The sequence below is a fragment of the Phoenix dactylifera genome, chromosome 1, assembly GCF_051530095.1.
Source record: "Phoenix dactylifera cultivar Ajwa chromosome 1, Ajwa_hap1_PhDact_Kaust_v1.1, whole genome shotgun sequence".
NCBI classification, from domain to species: domain Eukaryota; kingdom Viridiplantae; phylum Streptophyta; class Magnoliopsida; order Arecales; family Arecaceae; genus Phoenix; species Phoenix dactylifera.
The window spans coordinates 32,782,049-32,797,581 of record NC_143190.1 but is presented as its reverse complement, the minus strand read 5'-3'; the positions used below and the strand labels follow the sequence as shown (position 1 = coordinate 32,797,581).

The window sequence follows — 15,533 nt, the reverse complement described above, 5'->3', positions numbered from 1 at the left end:
AGGTGATTCAAAGAGCATGCATGTAAATAGTAATTTTATCCATGCAAAAACAAGATGATTCAAAGAGCATGTATTTAAATAGTAATTTTTAGAAAATAAATATGTAATAAGCTATGCTTGTAAGTACATAATAAAAAAATTAATTACTATTGCAAAATACAAAATATATCTTGCATAAAGAATTCTTGTACATTATGTACATGTAAGCAAAGGACATCTCTAATTATAGGTTGGCTTTCAAGAAAGCACAAGGCTTAGGGCAAGAAGTGGGCCAGGCCATGCTCCTGCCCAAACTCATCCCAATTTATTTGTGGGCTTTGAGCCGAGCTTAGGCTTAAATTTTTTTGGATAATCCAGACCCAAGTCTAGGCTTGAGCTTGGCCCGAACCTGATTGGGCGGTCCGAATTATCTGTTTGGGCCAAAAATAGGTCCATCTGATCAAGATTGAAGTTAAATATTTCATAATATTGCTTTATAAGTAATTGAGTTAGTTAAAAAATAGACTCTTTTCTATAACATAAGTAAATGATACATGATACATTATTCTCAGCTAAATATATTTTAATTTATTATTTATTTTTTAAATAATAAAGTATAAAAATAAATTGATTCGTATCTAAATTTAGACTCTGTTTGGGAGTTTGTTCGGGTTTGACATATCCGAGTCCTGTCTGAAAAATAAATAAGCTCTATATTTAAATCCAAATTCGATTTAAACTCTTTCGGGCCTAATATGAGGTCTGTCTAATTTGATGGACTTTAGGCTGGCCGAGCCTATTTTCAGCCCTAATGGGGCTCACTATTTCCCGCACACCGGCACGCGCATGCGCGTGCACATTGGGAGAACGTATGATGCATCATTCATTCAACAGCCAAAACGTTCAACAGATGGATGCTAGATCCACCGTTGGATTGACCACCTTCCCCTTCTGTGCATGGTACTTTGGGGATCCATGCCTCCGGTCTTCAAGTCACGTGCATACCACTCGAAGCATCCCAAACGTACTCTACGTCACGTGCACCTCACGTGTATCTCGCTGCTTCATATGTGAATAACCGAAGTCGGCCTCGGAGGGAAGCGGAAGCCGAAGCCTCGAGACGAGGAAGAAGAGCGACGCCATGAACCTCCAGGTCCAGAAGAACACCCTCTACGTAGGTAAGCCGTTCGATGCTATGCCTCTGTGACAGAATACATTGATGGTTTTATTCTTGCGGTGTTCCGTTTCTGAACGAAATTAACGTTAAAAAGGAAAAAAAAAACCCTACACCGACAGGAGGGCTGGCGGAGGAGGTGAACGAGGCGATCCTGCACTCGGCGTTCATCCCGTTCGGGGACATAAAGGACGTCAAGACCCCGCTGGACCAGGCCACCCAGAAGCACCGCTCCTTCGGGTTCGTCACCTTCCTCGAGCGCGAGGACGCCGCCGCCGCCATGGACAACATGGACGGCGCGGAACTCTACGGCCGCGTCCTCACCGTCAACTACGCCTTCCCCGAGCGCATCAAGGGAGGCGAGCAGGGCTGGGCCGCGCAACCCAGTGCGTTCCTTACTCCTTTCGCCCTTCTCCACCTCCTTTTTCTTTTTCCTGTTACAATTGGATTTATTTCCTTATTTGGATTCAACTCAGTTGATAAGTTGTCCGATTGCCATGCCCTATTGCTTATTCGGTTTTTCTTATATATATGTTTTTTAAGGAAAAAAAAGCCAGAAAACTAAATTCACCAATGTGACACTAAACCCTAAATTGGCTGTTACTTTCCCTTTTGCCCCTTTTTTATTCAAAATTGTGGGCGAGGTTTATATTGGCGGTCTACAAGAGTTCTTGCATATGAATTGAGCTGAAACCTTTGTCGTTCCTATAAATTGTATTGTCTATAGGAGAATGGTTATGGCAAATGTTAGGCTGGTTTTTGTAGAAGTTAACAATCACTTTTAGCCAAAAAGAAATAAATACAGCATAGAAGAAATTTTAGAGACAGAGAGAGTAGCAAAGCCAATTTGGCTAGGATCAAGGAGATAGAATGCTCCTGGTGTCAGGATTTCCTGGTGAATTGAGGCCAATTGCTCGACTCCATGTTCTAGTCTTTTGAAAGAATTGTATGATTGTTGTATGTTCGTATCAGTTATTTGGCATGAACAAAAGAACAAGAAGAAAGCGTGAGAACTGTGTATGGCTAAACTTTAATTTTGATATTGATTTTCTGATTTTATGGGACTGTCATTTGTCGCAAGCTGTACATCCAATTAGCATTTGAATTTTTTGGATTGCCTTTTCTTGTAGTTCATACTGTGGTACCTTTTAAGCCATCACTTGGTTTTTTCATGCAAAGATGATGTTTTGGAAATACTGCAATGAGATGACTATAAAGATTTTATACTACTAGCTTTAACGCCATTGCAAATGCACGTGGCTGCTACTAAAGATTTAGATATTAGTTTATTATGCTCTTAATTTAGATAAGTGTTTCTATGACCAATAAGTTACTATGGATTTGGATTTGGAGAATGTGATTCTTATTATGCATTGAATGATGCAAATTCTTACCTAAGAAGAGAGATTTCCCCTTGAACTCCTTCCTAGAAATGTTAGAATCCTTTTTCATAAATGTTTAGCATGGCATAGATTTTGGAGAGAGAAATTTGATTAGGGTTGCGATTGAAATTAAAAAGTCAGGAAATAAACTGCTTTTATACAGTGTTTGGATTAATATGATACTTGAGGCAGTGCTGGTTATGTGTGTTCTGAACTAGGATAGCTATACTACATGCCATATGCTGTACCAGCACTCTGTGCTTGACCCGACGGTATATTGCTACTTTACATAAAATGGTATGTTTGTGTCCATCAACAATTTACCAACTGTAACAAACTTACCTAGCATAACTCACTAACACCGTCTCGGTTCTAGTGGCCATGCTTTGTCCCTGCAACTTTGGATGTAATCATTTGATCAAAATGATGTTAGATTTCTCAAAAGGAAGTAATTCTTCTATTCCAGGTGAGTCTAATTGACATCTTTGTCTTGTTCAGTTTGGGCGGATGCTGATACATGGTTTGAGAGGCAGCAACAAGAGGAGGAAATGCAGCGTCTGCAGGCAGAACAGCAAGCTGCCATGAAAGCAGCAGAGGAGCTGCATAGGAAGAAGTTGGCTGAAGAGCGAGAAGGAGAGAAGGAAGAAGAAACAGAAATAAAGGCTGATCCTATGGCTGCAGCTGAAGCAGAGACCTTGAAACAACAGAATGCTTGAACCATCTAGAATCTAGAGTTCACACCGGAGAAGACCATGTTTAAAGGTGACTTCTATGTGCTGTCTGTATGTTAGACTATTAAAAAATTAAGGTTCTGTTGTGTTTTCCTCCAGAGGATTCTGTCATCAGCTACTATGCATTGTCATTACTCGTATTGTAAATTCTGTGATGATAGTTGTTTTGACCTGGAAAAGTAAATCTGCCGACTTTTTGCCAGAAAAGTATTTGTGTGACATTGCTTGTGTTCAGTAACACTGTTAGTGGTGTTCAGAAATTGGTGAGAAAAATAAAATCAAAGAAAGCTCATTATGATATATTACATGGTCCGAAAGATAATACTCTGATTTGGTCCTGCGGATTGGAAGAATTACTGTTGAAGGCCGATGCCATGGCTTTATGAACGACTTGGCTGCTTTGTTTGGTAGCAAACTTTGATACCTAGGCACCTCTATTAGCTTCAGATCAGAAGGAATGCTTATTATGGGATTCGAAGAAATATTTTTGTTCGACTCCAAATCTCCAACTCTTCTGAAATTGTATGAACACACAAGTATGACAAATGTAGCCCCTCTATATTTTTCATTTCTCTGAAGGTTGGAAAATCAGTTGAATGATCTTTGTATGGGGGTTTGTTTACTTGGGTGCAAGTCTTTCCAAACTACATCATCATTAGACTATTGTGACCACAATAAAAATGCATCTCTTTCAGATCAAATTGACATTGACTAGTAAAAGTGTCTCTAGTAAAAGTGTCTCTAGCAACCACTTAATGGGAAAGAGCCTCACTTTCCTATTGAGAGGGGAATGTAATCCATCACTAAATCATGACTGAACTGCTGCAATTAATTCAACTGACCAAATTTCCTACAAAATATACAAATGGAGCATTGGAGGGGCATATGTGACAGTTATTTAGCTGGCCTTGTCACAAGCTAGATTGCAATCTCCTATCATTTCGGACATTCCTATTACAAATGCAGTGTTTCATAAGATGACGGATTAGGCAAACAGAAATCAAGAGTAGTAGGATTATTTCAGGAGAATAGTAGACCTGTAGGTCAACCATCACTTTAATGCACATTTCTTCCTTTTTATCCCTTAGGTATGCACTTCCTATCAAACAATTGCAAGAAAACATGCAACTTCATGGTGCACAACTCTGGGTGGTATGCCATACAGAGCCATACTGCTTGGTGCCGGGCAGATCGTACGGTACCAACAGTGATCTGATACTTGGTACAAGGGTTATACCAAATTTTGGTACCATGCATCGACTTATACCGACACTTTATCAGCAGAGCACCGGTGAAGGTTACCATTATTGTGAACTATACTTTCAAGTAATGCGCAGATTAGAGATAAACAAACACATCAAGCCAATCCTTGAAAGCTTTAAGAGAAGCAAACATTTTATTGCTCCATCAGCAGCTTTGGTCCTGATAAACAAGAAAATGAAGCATTCCTCGATCCATCACTTTGTTGTTAGTGATTCCATATGTATAGTTTCTTGAATCTGCAGCATATAATCTGCTGGAACCAACTAGCAAAATCATATCAAGTGGGAGTTAATATCTGGAAGTATGTTGGAATGACTTACTTATGTCAGAATGGAAGTATTTATGTAGTCTCAGGAGAATCTAGAGCCAAAAAACAAAAAAAAATAGGTTGACCATCAAATGTTTTACCCTTTAGTGTAAAATATTTCAGAAAATCAGAGGAAACCACCAAAGAATTCTTCATGATCTCTTCTTTGGATGATTACATTAGTCCTAGGAGTATAATTTCAATCACGGTTTTGCATGTAGAGAATGCTTTCTTCATGCTGGTCATATGAGTTATGTGTAATCAGATATTAGTCGAAAACAGGCTATTAGATGGAACAATCAATAGATAACTCCAACTCTCACTAAAGCATCCTCTACTACTATCTATTTTATGTAGTATTGTTTCTATTAGCAGCAAATTAACATCATCCCACATATTCCTGCAAACGAAAGGACCATATGAAATACAGTAGATCACAACAAGCTAAGACTCAAACCACTGACTGCAGCAAATAAGATTCAATAATCTCACAATAGCAAATTATTGATGCTCGGCTTTCCTTCTTCGGCCATAATTAACTCATTTTTCTGCTTACAAAATCTTCTAAGATTACTATAAACATCCTTCTGTTTCCTACAGCCAAGGTAGTTGCATAAGCAAACTGAATTATAAGAAGTTAGGCTCAACTGCAACAACTGGTTACAGTAAGTTTGTACTGAAATGAAGTCATCAATATACATCTACTTTGCCATACAACCCCAAACACTGGAGGCCTGCATTGGTGAAGCTCCATGTTTCCATGACTGTGTCCCATGAATATACATGCCATGCTCCAGGACAGCAAAACTTATTTTTAAGAGCTTTCAGACATTCATGTGAGTATAACTTAGAACATCGCTATAGGCTGAATGTACTAAATTAGACATAGACTATAAAGCATGCCAGAACAGCCCAGAAGATCATGTTGGAGACAACTAAGGGACTCTTTGATAGAGGACTCGCATTCGGCAACCATGGATATGCATCTGGAGGTGGCATGACACAGTTATCGCCATTGAAGTATACGCGACGTGGAAAGGCCCATCCCTTCCCAAAAGTGAAGGTTAATGGGTCTTTCCGGAATAGAAGCTCTGACTGTACATTTCCCATTGGACCAGCTACCACGAGCAACTCATTGTAAAACTTTATGCCCCACATCATTGCCGTATCATCTGAAGACCAGATCAGAAAAACTTTGTGTTATTTGAGGCTCACAGAAAGAACCATCATAGATAAAGAAGATACATCCTGATGCTTGTGTACAACCTATTGCATGTCTAGTGCCGACTTTTCCAATTAGATCAGCAAGATAAGCAACTGCACAAGGGGGATCGTGCAAGAGTAACTTACTTATGGTTCCATAAGGGGTCAGTGCCTTGTAATTGAAGCTGAAGATTTGAGTGAGATTATTGAAATTGGGATGCTGCATAACCAAGTTCCATTGCGTGTAATTCATCCGATAATTGAAATTTGTGACCGTGACCTTCGCACGCCAATAGTCTCTATAGTTAAGTTTGACATGCCAGTGCACTCTAATGGGGCACATGTGAGAAGTGCACTGGACCAAAGGAGTGAAGCTGCTTTTACCAGGGCCATGGATAGCAGAAGCAAGGTGAGGTGAATTGCTCCTGTCAAAGAGTACAGAACCACATATCAGACAGACTAGAGCATAGCTTGCAAGAGAATAGAAATCATGTACCAGAGGTAGAACTCACTCCACACAGCTTCCTGGTTGAGTAAGATTATTTGGGCAACCACAAGTGCATGCTGGGCAATTGACTATAGTATCATTGTAGAAAGATGAAAGGGAGACGCAGCATGTCGGAGTCTTCTGAGAGAGGAACTGAGAATATGTGCATGTAGCTTTCCATGTCACTGCATTAAGATGGTCACAAAAACTTTAGCTTTATTAACAGGTCTAAATTTCATAAGCTGCCGAGCCGATCCACAACTTCAGTGTTAGAATAAATCAAATTGCCAAAGTACTGATAGAACTGATGATGAGGAGGTCTTAATCAGCTCTGCTTGCTGTATGAAATTTGATAACACCTAATATACAGTTTTGTAGTTACAACCAAGAAACATTTATAAGTAAAAAGTTTCAAATTTACAAAAAGGCTAATGATCACCAAGCTTGTGACTCTGTCATCAAGAAGACACACAGATACCATTATCTTGTAGGCATACCGGTTACCAGCATAAATGCGGTAATGTTTTTTTTGTTCGAGACTCATAAGCATTTTGGCTGATTCCATAGTAATGCATTTTCTGATTGGGTTCTATTAAGATAATCAGAGATGGATATTAGCACAAGGATATTATGAACTGACACTAGAAATCGTGTGACAGCAAAAACAAGCCAGAGCTTGAAAGAGGACCAGGTCAACTCATCTGAACCGCATGTTCGTTTTTCTGTTTACAGTTCTTGTTCTACTACTATTGAAATTGACTATGCCCCAGGACATAATTTGAAATGTTCAGTGTACAGTCTCATTAATAAACCATCTAGTAGAGCACTGAAGAAAACTAAAGTTTGTAACTTACTCAGAGCTTGCGTTTTTCTCCTTCCATCCTTTGAAACAAATTTACTGGGTTCCACAGCCTCAGTTTTTCCACATGTATATCCAGGCCCTGGAGCTCTAAATGTGAAGTTTTTGGGTGCTTGTACAGTCTTGATGCTCGTCCCTGTTGAACCTACACTGAGCTGGAAGGAACTAGCAGCATTGCCTGGATCTTGAACCAATGAACTCATCACTCCTCCTTTGCAGCAATTAGCTATCTGCAAGTTATATGGAGTTCCTGGAAGCAGATCAACTACTATGGGATCCTTTTTGCAACAATGTGGGATGTTCTCTTTAAACCTTGAGCAATCACCCTGCTCGGTAGCTTGTGCCCCGACCATTGACCAGATGACCTCCTTCTTTTCCCAAGCCCATCCCAACGTCCATCCCGGTGCTTGGATATGACGGTATTGTTGGTAATTATATATCATAACAAGTGCCTGAGGAAACATGTTATTTGTAAATATTTTTAGCTGGTATCCTAGATATTGGCACCGTAACAAGTAAAAACAGCATGTCTACTACCCCTGTGCATAGATTGATGACATCACTTTGTTAAATTGGCATGTCACAGATTCAGAAGGATTTTAAAAAGAAATAGGAGAACAGCTCTCTTAATCTTGGTGTCGTCATATGTAAGTATGTAACCAGTGTTGGATCAATACTAGATGAAAGATAAATGCTATGTCATAGAGAAAATATTGGGCATTCAGAAGATTTTTAGTGACATCCGGTTACAGTATACTTACAACATAGCCATCAGTAGTCCACTGCATAATATCCCATTTAATTGTTATATTTCCGTTTGGGTCGAGTGAATCATAAGCTTCTGTAAAAGCAAAAGAGGAGGCACATTAAGGATAAACCACATAACAAATGAACAAAGATTCACATATCAAAGTTCAAACTCTGAATCCTTTTTTTAAAAGAAAACTAAATGGAAGAAAGTTTCACAACAGCTGTAACATTCTGAAATAATGGAGCTCTTATAACTAAAATAGGAACCTGTTGTGATTTTAAATTTTAGATCTGCATCGTAAAACAGATCTCCTAATCTGGAAAGATAAAACAGTCTTTGAAACAAAAAGCAAACTAGTTATTTTAAGTTGCAAATTAACTACTTGTTTAAAGAAACCTACACATCAATCTGAAAAATGAAAGTTCTGAAAACAACTGAGCGTGACTCTCTTTGGAACCCAAAATCCAAGTTTGCAAAAAAATTCAGCGATCAGCAATTTGAAGTGGATCTCCTATTTATTTGTCAGAAAATAGTATTTTTAGCTGAAACAACATTCCGCTGAAAACCCTTTCGTATGAAGACATATTTGTTGAAGAAAGAATGCTGTTATCTATCATGCTTTTGACTATTAACGAATATATAACCTGATCTCTCTCGATTAATTTAAGAATTGCAATTCTTTATCATCTGTGATACTTCAAAATTTAAATTATTACATTGCATCTGTCTGAAAATGCTTGGATGGTGAGAATCTGGATACCAGATCAACCAAATGCACTGATTTTCAAATACTGATATGTCAAAATATTAAATGCCTATATATGTGTCGGTGTGTGCATGCCTGCACTTGCTATTAAAATGCACCTAAGATGTATAAAGCAAATTTTACGCCGACCATAAAATCCAATGTTGATGACCAAATATTGGAAACTTAAACCATTGGATGTGATTTAGAAGGCATACCATACATATTTACAAAAGTTCATATATTTTTGAATGAAACCCTTAGCCTATGAATCTTATCACTGCAAAATCAACATATTGTACTGCATCACTAGAACTATATATTTGGCAAGGCGCATGAGTTTTTGCACATAGGTATTTTAGACCTTATGGATCATGTCCGGCGGTTTAGATCTTCATTTTATAAGTCTGGTCATTAAATCTGGTAATGGGCGTAAAATGCCCTCTTATACCCTATGCTTGTTATAACCACACACACATGCATAAGCATACACATAATAGAATTCCTTCCTCATTTTTCTTTTATTTCCAGTTCAATAATACTACATTTTACAGGAATTATATGATTTTTCTCCTTGCATTGCACAAATTGCCGAAACTGATTCATATTGATATGTCACAATAAATAAGAGGAGAGAAACTCCTATTCTCGATCTTCTCCTATATCAACAACCATATAAATAAAATTCCATCATTACATTTCCACAATGACACATTTCACAAAGATTGCATTGCAGGATCCAAAAGATCATACTTTGAGAAGAGCAGTGAAGGATATGAAAAGAATAAAAACTAAAAAATGAAAAATTGGTGCTGACCTGTTGAGGTTAGAGTGGAGCAGAGAACAAAGAACACAAGAAAAATGGCTGAAGGTGTAAGCTTTGTGATTGGTCTGGCATTGGCGAAGGAGGAAGACGCAAGACTCATTTCCATTGCAGTTTGTGTAGAGGGCTCTAGATCTGCACTTCTGCGGAAATGGAGGATGGAGGCTAATAAACTCATTAGGATGGAAAGGACAGAAGAGACAAGCTTTTGCTTCTTTACTCGTGTCAGTGGGTGTTAGTTTTTGTCTTAGGACTAAGCTGGCATTTGAACAAGCGTCTAACAAACCCCTTCAGTGAGTTCATAGCTAGAGCTGGACACGTACAGTGCCATGCACACGACACGTTACGTGGATGGCTGTTATTTCTCGATGTCTCCAAAGTTACAACCACCTCCAGTCCAGCTGTGGGTGGGGAGGGGGGAGAGAGAGAATGGAAGGACAGCTTGGAAAAGAAAAGGTCCCACTTTTGGGAGGTGATTAAAGAGACTTTCTAAGTGTCCCCATTATGGTTGTAGACATTATAAACATTAAATAATAAAAATTAAAATTAACATGCATTATATTTGTGACCGAGTCAAAAAAAAAAAGAGGGAGGGGGGGGGGGGGGGGTTTACTTTAAGAGTTGGAGATGAAAAAGGATAAAATATGCAGCACAATAATAGAAAGAAAAAGAAAGGGAAGAAGAAAGTATTTGGCATTGATTATTTATTTCTTAGCAACAAGATGATCGTTTGTGTCGTTTCAAAGAGATAATGGAAAGAAAATAGTTTTATCACCTACTTTAAGAGTTGGAGATGAAAAAGGATTAAAATATGCAGCACAAGAATAGAAGGAATAAGAGAGAGAAGAAGGAAAAATATTTGGCGTTGGTTATTTATTCCTTAGCAACAAGATGATCGTTTGTGTCGCTTCAAAGAAATAATGGAAAGAAAATAGTTTTATCACCACCAAGCGATCCGAATAATTCTCATGACAAACGATCGGAAATATACATGCATGGTGGGTCCGAAGGATGCTGATTGGTAGCATTGCTTTAAATTGGAAAAATCTTGGATAAATTAAGAAGTGGTTTGAATCAAGCTGACTCAGGGTGATTCATGTATGATTTGGTGAAACTTTTAGCTGGGATATTTATCTTTTGGCTAGGAAAAGGATTTCCTCAACTTATAAGCCCCATAAAAATGGCTTAATAAGCAACAAAATATGCATGGAATTCTATAACACTTCAACTAGATGTAAACCCATAGCCTCTGAATAGAGAAGTAACAATTCTGTGAGCTCAACTGCAAGTTATTATTGTGAAACAGTTTCCCATGATAAATGCATCTGTTATGCATGGGAGCTAAACCAAGGGGAGGAAATAAGAAGGAAAAAGAAAGGAGAGTGGGACAAGCTGGAGTGGTAACTATCCTCGTCCACAGGAGTGGACAAGGATGGCTCCTAAATTGATAAAAACGGAGGAGGTATTTGTAACCCCCAGGCGCTAGCGTTATAATAGCAGAGATGAAGTAGCTTCAGACATCATTGTGTCCTAAATTTTGTTCTTTGCTTTTGTTTGTGGGGATTTGCATACAAATGGTCTCTGTTTCATTGTTATACTGAGTTGTGGACCCAATTCCATAAATTAGAATTTTCCTCGATGACCTTGCTTGTGTGACTACATATAACTTGGGTAAAATGGTCGGAACTTGGAATAATATTTGCTAAACCAATTTGCCGAACTAGAGTGCACAATATTAGTGGGTGACAACTGGTCTGGTAAAGTCACTGAGTGTTAATATCATCAAACAAGTTTCTGATTTTGCCATTATTTTACCATTAGAGAGAGTAAATTATAGCAATAATTGCCTAAAAAAATTCAGAGTTAGCTCGCGAAGAGGTATCAAATTATGTTCACCAAGGGAAATGGCTCTCCCTCTTGTCAATGCAACATATAGAAACAGGCTCAGCCAACCCTGGAAGTTTAAATGGAAGGAAAAAAAAAGCCAAGCAGACACAATAATATGAGGACCATTAGAACAATTGATGCAATAAAGTCCAGTTAAAGAATTGGAAGCAGGTCCCAGAATAATGTTATGAGGCAAAACAATTCTTGTCTTTGTAAAAATGGAATAATTAAGTAAAAAGGAAATATAGAATCAAAAGACCAGAAATGATACTTCCAAACAACAATAATTATCTCCATGTTAAGCAAAAACCACCAAAGCAGGCTGCCACTGTGAGCACTAGACAATCACTTACTCCGGTCAGCCATCCGAGGTGCAGGGTGCCGACTCCCCCAACAGGACAAGCAACAGGAGAAACTATCCATTTTCATCATTAGTGCATAACCCTGATCAAACTATCATACACCAAATTTATCAGAGGGTCTCCTGGGTGAGTTCTTAGAACTTCGAACTCATATTGTCCCGTTAAGGTAACTATTATTTGCAACCTCAATACGCTGTATGCTCATTGCTACTCTTACATTAGAATCCTCAATCCGATATGGTATTTAGGTTGAATATTTCTCTTTCTAAACATGCATCCCACTGGTTTTTCTTTGTTTAAGCAGCGCATCACAGACCTTCGCAGCATCCAAACTATAGCGAACATTGTGCACTCTAATGATATTAGCACCACCCAAAATCCCTGCTGTGACAGCAGCAATGGTGGCAGGATCTCTCTCAACAGGATTTGTACGATCACATATCTCTCCGAGAAATCTTTTTCTGGAGGGTCCAACCAAGATTGGTGCATATGAAGCAGCCAAGCTCTTTTTTCCTATCTCTCTTCGGATGGACGGCAGGCCCATAAGAAGTTCCAAGTTCTGGTCGGTTTTCTTTGAAAACCCAACACCGGGGTCAATGATTATTCTCCACAATGGGATCCCTGACAATTCTGCTTCATTCATCCTTGCATAAAGCTCAGAAGCTACTTGCTTGCAAACATCTTCATACTGTAAATTTTCATTACTTTGCATTGTAGTTGGATCTCCTCTCATGTGCATCACAACATAAGGCACACCAAGTTCTCCTACTACAGTAAGGATTTTAGGGTCAAGCTGTCCTCCAGAGACATCATTAACAATATGAACCCCTCTCTTCACCGCCTCGGACGCAACATCTGCATTGAAGGTATCCACTGATAATAACTTCCCTTTTACCTCAGGAATTTGTACGATTGCTTCCAATACAGGAATCAGCCTCTGAAGTTCTTCATCAGCAGACAGCCTACTTGCAAATGGGCGAGTGGATTGGGCACCAATATCAATAATATCAGCCCCTTCCGAGATCAACAACTTGACCTGAGAGACTGCAGCTTCCACTGCTTGAAACTTCCCTCCATCACTAAAACTGTCAGGTGTCAGATTGAGTACACCCATGACATGGGTTCTCTTTGACCAGTCCCATAGGACGCTTCCTATTGGTAAAACTCTTCTTAATCCATCCCTTCCAATTGAGGATTCACCACCAAGGTTCTCCCATAATTCAAATAGGCCGCCACTTTTTCTTGAAAAAGAATGCCAACTTGTTACAGTATCACTATCAATTGATGATCCCAACAAATCCACAAGAGGAGCCACTACAAATGGCCTCTCCCAAATGCGCTCATGAGGCACGGTAAGAGCCTCAGACTCGATCTTGAGCTTCCCGTAAAAAAGAATGTCTAGGTCAATTGGTCTTGGACCATATCTTATTCCCTCAGTACGGCCCAGATCCTTCTCGATTTGCTTAAGTACTTTCAGTAATTCATGGGGTCCTAGTTTGGTAGTACCTCTAATCGCAGAATTTAGAAAAAGGGGTTGATCTGTGACATAAGCAGGCTCTGTCTCATATAAGCAGCTGTGCCTAGTGATGTTTATGCCTGATTTCTTCATCAAACATAGGGCTTCATTGAAATTTTGTATTCTGTCACCTACATTGCTGCCTAAAGCAATCGCTATTTCTTGTTCTGGAGAATGAACATCTAGCAAACAATCTGCAGATGAATGGATACAAGAACGGCATGTAGTTGTATAAAGTGAGGTGCAACGACAGGTTTTCAGGTTCAATCCTGCAACAGCTAAAGATATATTGATCAAGAAGAGTTTTCAGTATCATAACAAAATGCAAAGAGAACACCTAGAAAAGGTAGAAACTTACCGGTAGAAATATTTTTAAAGGACAATCCTTTAAACCCAAGCAAATGCTTAAACATTCCCATGCCATGAAACATTATTAATGACATCAAGACACCAGTTCCATGCAAAACCACAAGAACTGCAAAGCAAGGGCATTTATTGGCATCGAGAAATAGAAATGAGGGACTCCATGAGCCCTTCAAGTCTTCCAAACTGTATTAATCTCATGCTTAGATTCTACAGCTCCAAAAATTCTGCATTTTGGCAAAGGAAATAAGTTTAAATGCTTTGAAACTTGAAGTTATATGCTAAAACTAGCAACTAGCCCCAGCTCTCACAATAAACTGAACGATACGAACTTTTGAGTCCGCAAGCATAGGTGATGCAGAAAGAACAGGCAAACAGACTAGTGAAGCACCCAAAGGACTGCATGCATGAGAATTAATGAGTTGAAGAAGCATGATTATACATTTAAAGAGAAAGAAGATAATTCTACAATACAAAAATCTGAAGAAGACAGTTATTGTATAGAAATTTTTGTATTTATATTATGTAAAAACTAATCTCTCTCAACCATGACTGTCCAAACCCTTAACACAATAATTGCTCAAATACGGAATGCAGTCTATCATCACACCACAAATTTCTATTTTACTTCTTTGTTATATGAGAAATAACTAGAGAAAATGGAATCTGACATGTAACTCTTTGGGAAAACTAACATCCAAGAAATAACTTCAAGCAATTGTGATTATTTTTGGTTATTTTCATGGAGGTTCTTTCAGTCAGGTGTGGCCTTGCAAGACGGAACGATTCTGAAATAGATATAAACAGGGGCAGAACCAGGATCTTTCTCGGATGGCAATGAAATGAACTTCACTATGGTGATAAAAGCATAGTTCTCATTTATTGTGTAGTCCAAATTGCACACCTATGCTGAAAACACTTGCTCCGTTGTCTTGGGATTAAGCATTGACGTAAACCACAATTTTGTTGTATATGCTGAAAATAGCAATCAGCGTGTTTTCATAAATTTCTTATTAATCACAATATGATGATTAAATAATGTTAACTTTTGCTTCTCCAACGTTTCCACTTGCTACTCAAACTGGAAAAAGAGGACGGCATTGTTACACCCTCCCCTCAGTCTGTTACAGATGTCCATCCCCTTACTTTCTTATCTAATTTGACTGAAGGAACAGTCTTTGACTACTCAACCATCGAAAGAAGGACGTAGAATGAGATTATTCAGAATTAACTGCAAACACTTCGATCAAATACAATCAAGCAAACTTTAAGAAATAAATAAAGCAGTTAATTTGCAATGTAAAAAAATCTTATCACCCTTGCTCAAAAATAAAAAGAAAAATAATTTACCAGCCTCACTCAGAGAGAGAGAGAGAGAGAGAGAGAGAGAGAGAGAGAGGTAGATTAAAAAAATCTCAGTAAATAGAGCCATGAATCCGATCAGCTTCCCCTGGTTCTACCCGTATAGGTCAAGAAAAAAAAGGGAAGGAATACTTATTGCGAGAAGAGAAAACTCTAATCAGAAGTGAGTAGGGAAAGCATCGATGATATTAGTATAAAATAAGTACCGAAAAAAAAGTACCTTTTGTTGGAGAAAGAGCACGGCGTTCTCCAGATCTTCCCTGCAAGAGAGATAAGTTTAGGGGCTAGCTTTTAGAGGTGAAAAGGAGCGCTAAGTTTACCGTTGTAGCCTCCCGTATT

At 38.6% G+C, this 15,533-nt stretch overlaps 3 protein-coding genes across 6 annotated transcripts; 1 reads left to right on the top strand and 2 right to left on the bottom strand.

The window, feature by feature from the left end:
* Positions 1–1,003: 1,003 nt before the first annotated feature.
* On the top strand, positions 1,004–3,473 carry LOC103697288 (uncharacterized). Its single transcript, XM_008779122.6, has 3 exons — positions 1,004–1,157; positions 1,276–1,539; positions 3,034–3,473. The coding sequence occupies exons 1-3, from the start codon at positions 1,121–1,123 to the stop codon at positions 3,249–3,251; spliced, it is 519 nt and encodes a 172-aa protein (XP_008777344.3). The 5' UTR covers positions 1,004–1,120; the 3' UTR covers positions 3,252–3,473.
* A 1,990-nt stretch (positions 3,474–5,463) lies between these two features.
* Positions 5,464–9,972, bottom strand: LOC103697290 (COBRA-like protein 1). The gene is made up of 6 exons (XM_008779124.6): positions 9,699–9,972; positions 8,147–8,226; positions 7,381–7,837; positions 6,552–6,711; positions 6,187–6,464; positions 5,464–6,008 (listed from the first exon to the last, which is right to left on the bottom strand). The coding sequence occupies exons 1-6, from the start codon at positions 9,880–9,882 to the stop codon at positions 5,716–5,718; spliced, it is 1,452 nt and encodes a 483-aa protein (XP_008777346.4). The 5' UTR covers positions 9,883–9,972; the 3' UTR covers positions 5,464–5,715.
* A 1,753-nt stretch (positions 9,973–11,725) lies between these two features.
* On the bottom strand, positions 11,726–15,506 carry LOC103697287 (folate synthesis bifunctional protein, mitochondrial). Of its 4 annotated transcripts, none has more exons than XM_088722232.2 (4): positions 15,415–15,453; positions 14,165–14,231; positions 13,828–14,059; positions 11,726–13,747 (listed from the first exon to the last, which is right to left on the bottom strand). In XM_088722232.2, exons 3-4 carry the CDS (start codon positions 13,910–13,912, stop codon positions 12,219–12,221), a joined length of 1,614 nt encoding a protein of 537 aa, XP_088578358.1. In that variant the 5' UTR covers positions 13,913–14,059; positions 14,165–14,231; positions 15,415–15,453; the 3' UTR covers positions 11,726–12,218. The 4 variants fall into 4 exon arrangements, with proteins under 4 accessions (XP_088578358.1, XP_088578364.1, XP_008777341.3 ...); XM_088722238.2 differs by having other exon boundaries at positions 11,726–13,738; XM_008779119.5 differs by lacking the exon at positions 14,165–14,231 and having other exon boundaries at positions 15,415–15,506.
* Positions 15,507–15,533: the final 27 nt, after the last annotated feature.

What these genes read in the sequence shown, in the direction of transcription:
- LOC103697288 (XM_008779122.6), top strand. Translation starts at nt 1,121, where the DNA reads ATGAACCTCCAGGTCCAGAAGAACACCCTCTACGTAG. An exon ending in GAAGAACACCCTCTACGTAG is followed by an intron (nt 1,158 to 1,275) that starts GTAAGCCGTTCG and finishes CTACACCGACAG; the next exon opens with GAGGGCTGGCGGAGGAGGTG. An exon ending in GGGCTGGGCCGCGCAACCCA is followed by an intron (nt 1,540 to 3,033) that starts GTGCGTTCCTTA and finishes TGTCTTGTTCAG; the next exon opens with TTTGGGCGGATGCTGATACA.
- LOC103697290 (XM_008779124.6), bottom strand. Translation starts at nt 9,882, where the DNA reads ATGAGTTTATTAGCCTCCATCCTCCATTTCCGCAGAAGTGCAGATCTA. An exon ending in GAGAAAAACGCAAGCTCTGA is followed by an intron (nt 6,712 to 7,380) that starts GTAAGTTACAAA and finishes ATCTTAATGCAG; the next exon opens with TGACATGGAAAGCTACATGC. An exon ending in CAACCAGGAAGCTGTGTGGA is followed by an intron (nt 6,465 to 6,551) that starts GTGAGTTCTACC and finishes ACTCTTTGACAG; the next exon opens with GAGCAATTCACCTCACCTTG.
- LOC103697287 (XM_008779119.5), bottom strand. Translation starts at nt 13,912, where the DNA reads ATGTCATTAATAATGTTTCATGGCATGGGAATGTTTAAGCATTTGCTT. An exon ending in CTTTAAAAATATTTCTACCG is followed by an intron (nt 13,748 to 13,827) that starts GTAAGTTTCTAC and finishes ATATATCTTTAG; the next exon opens with CTGTTGCAGGATTGAACCTG.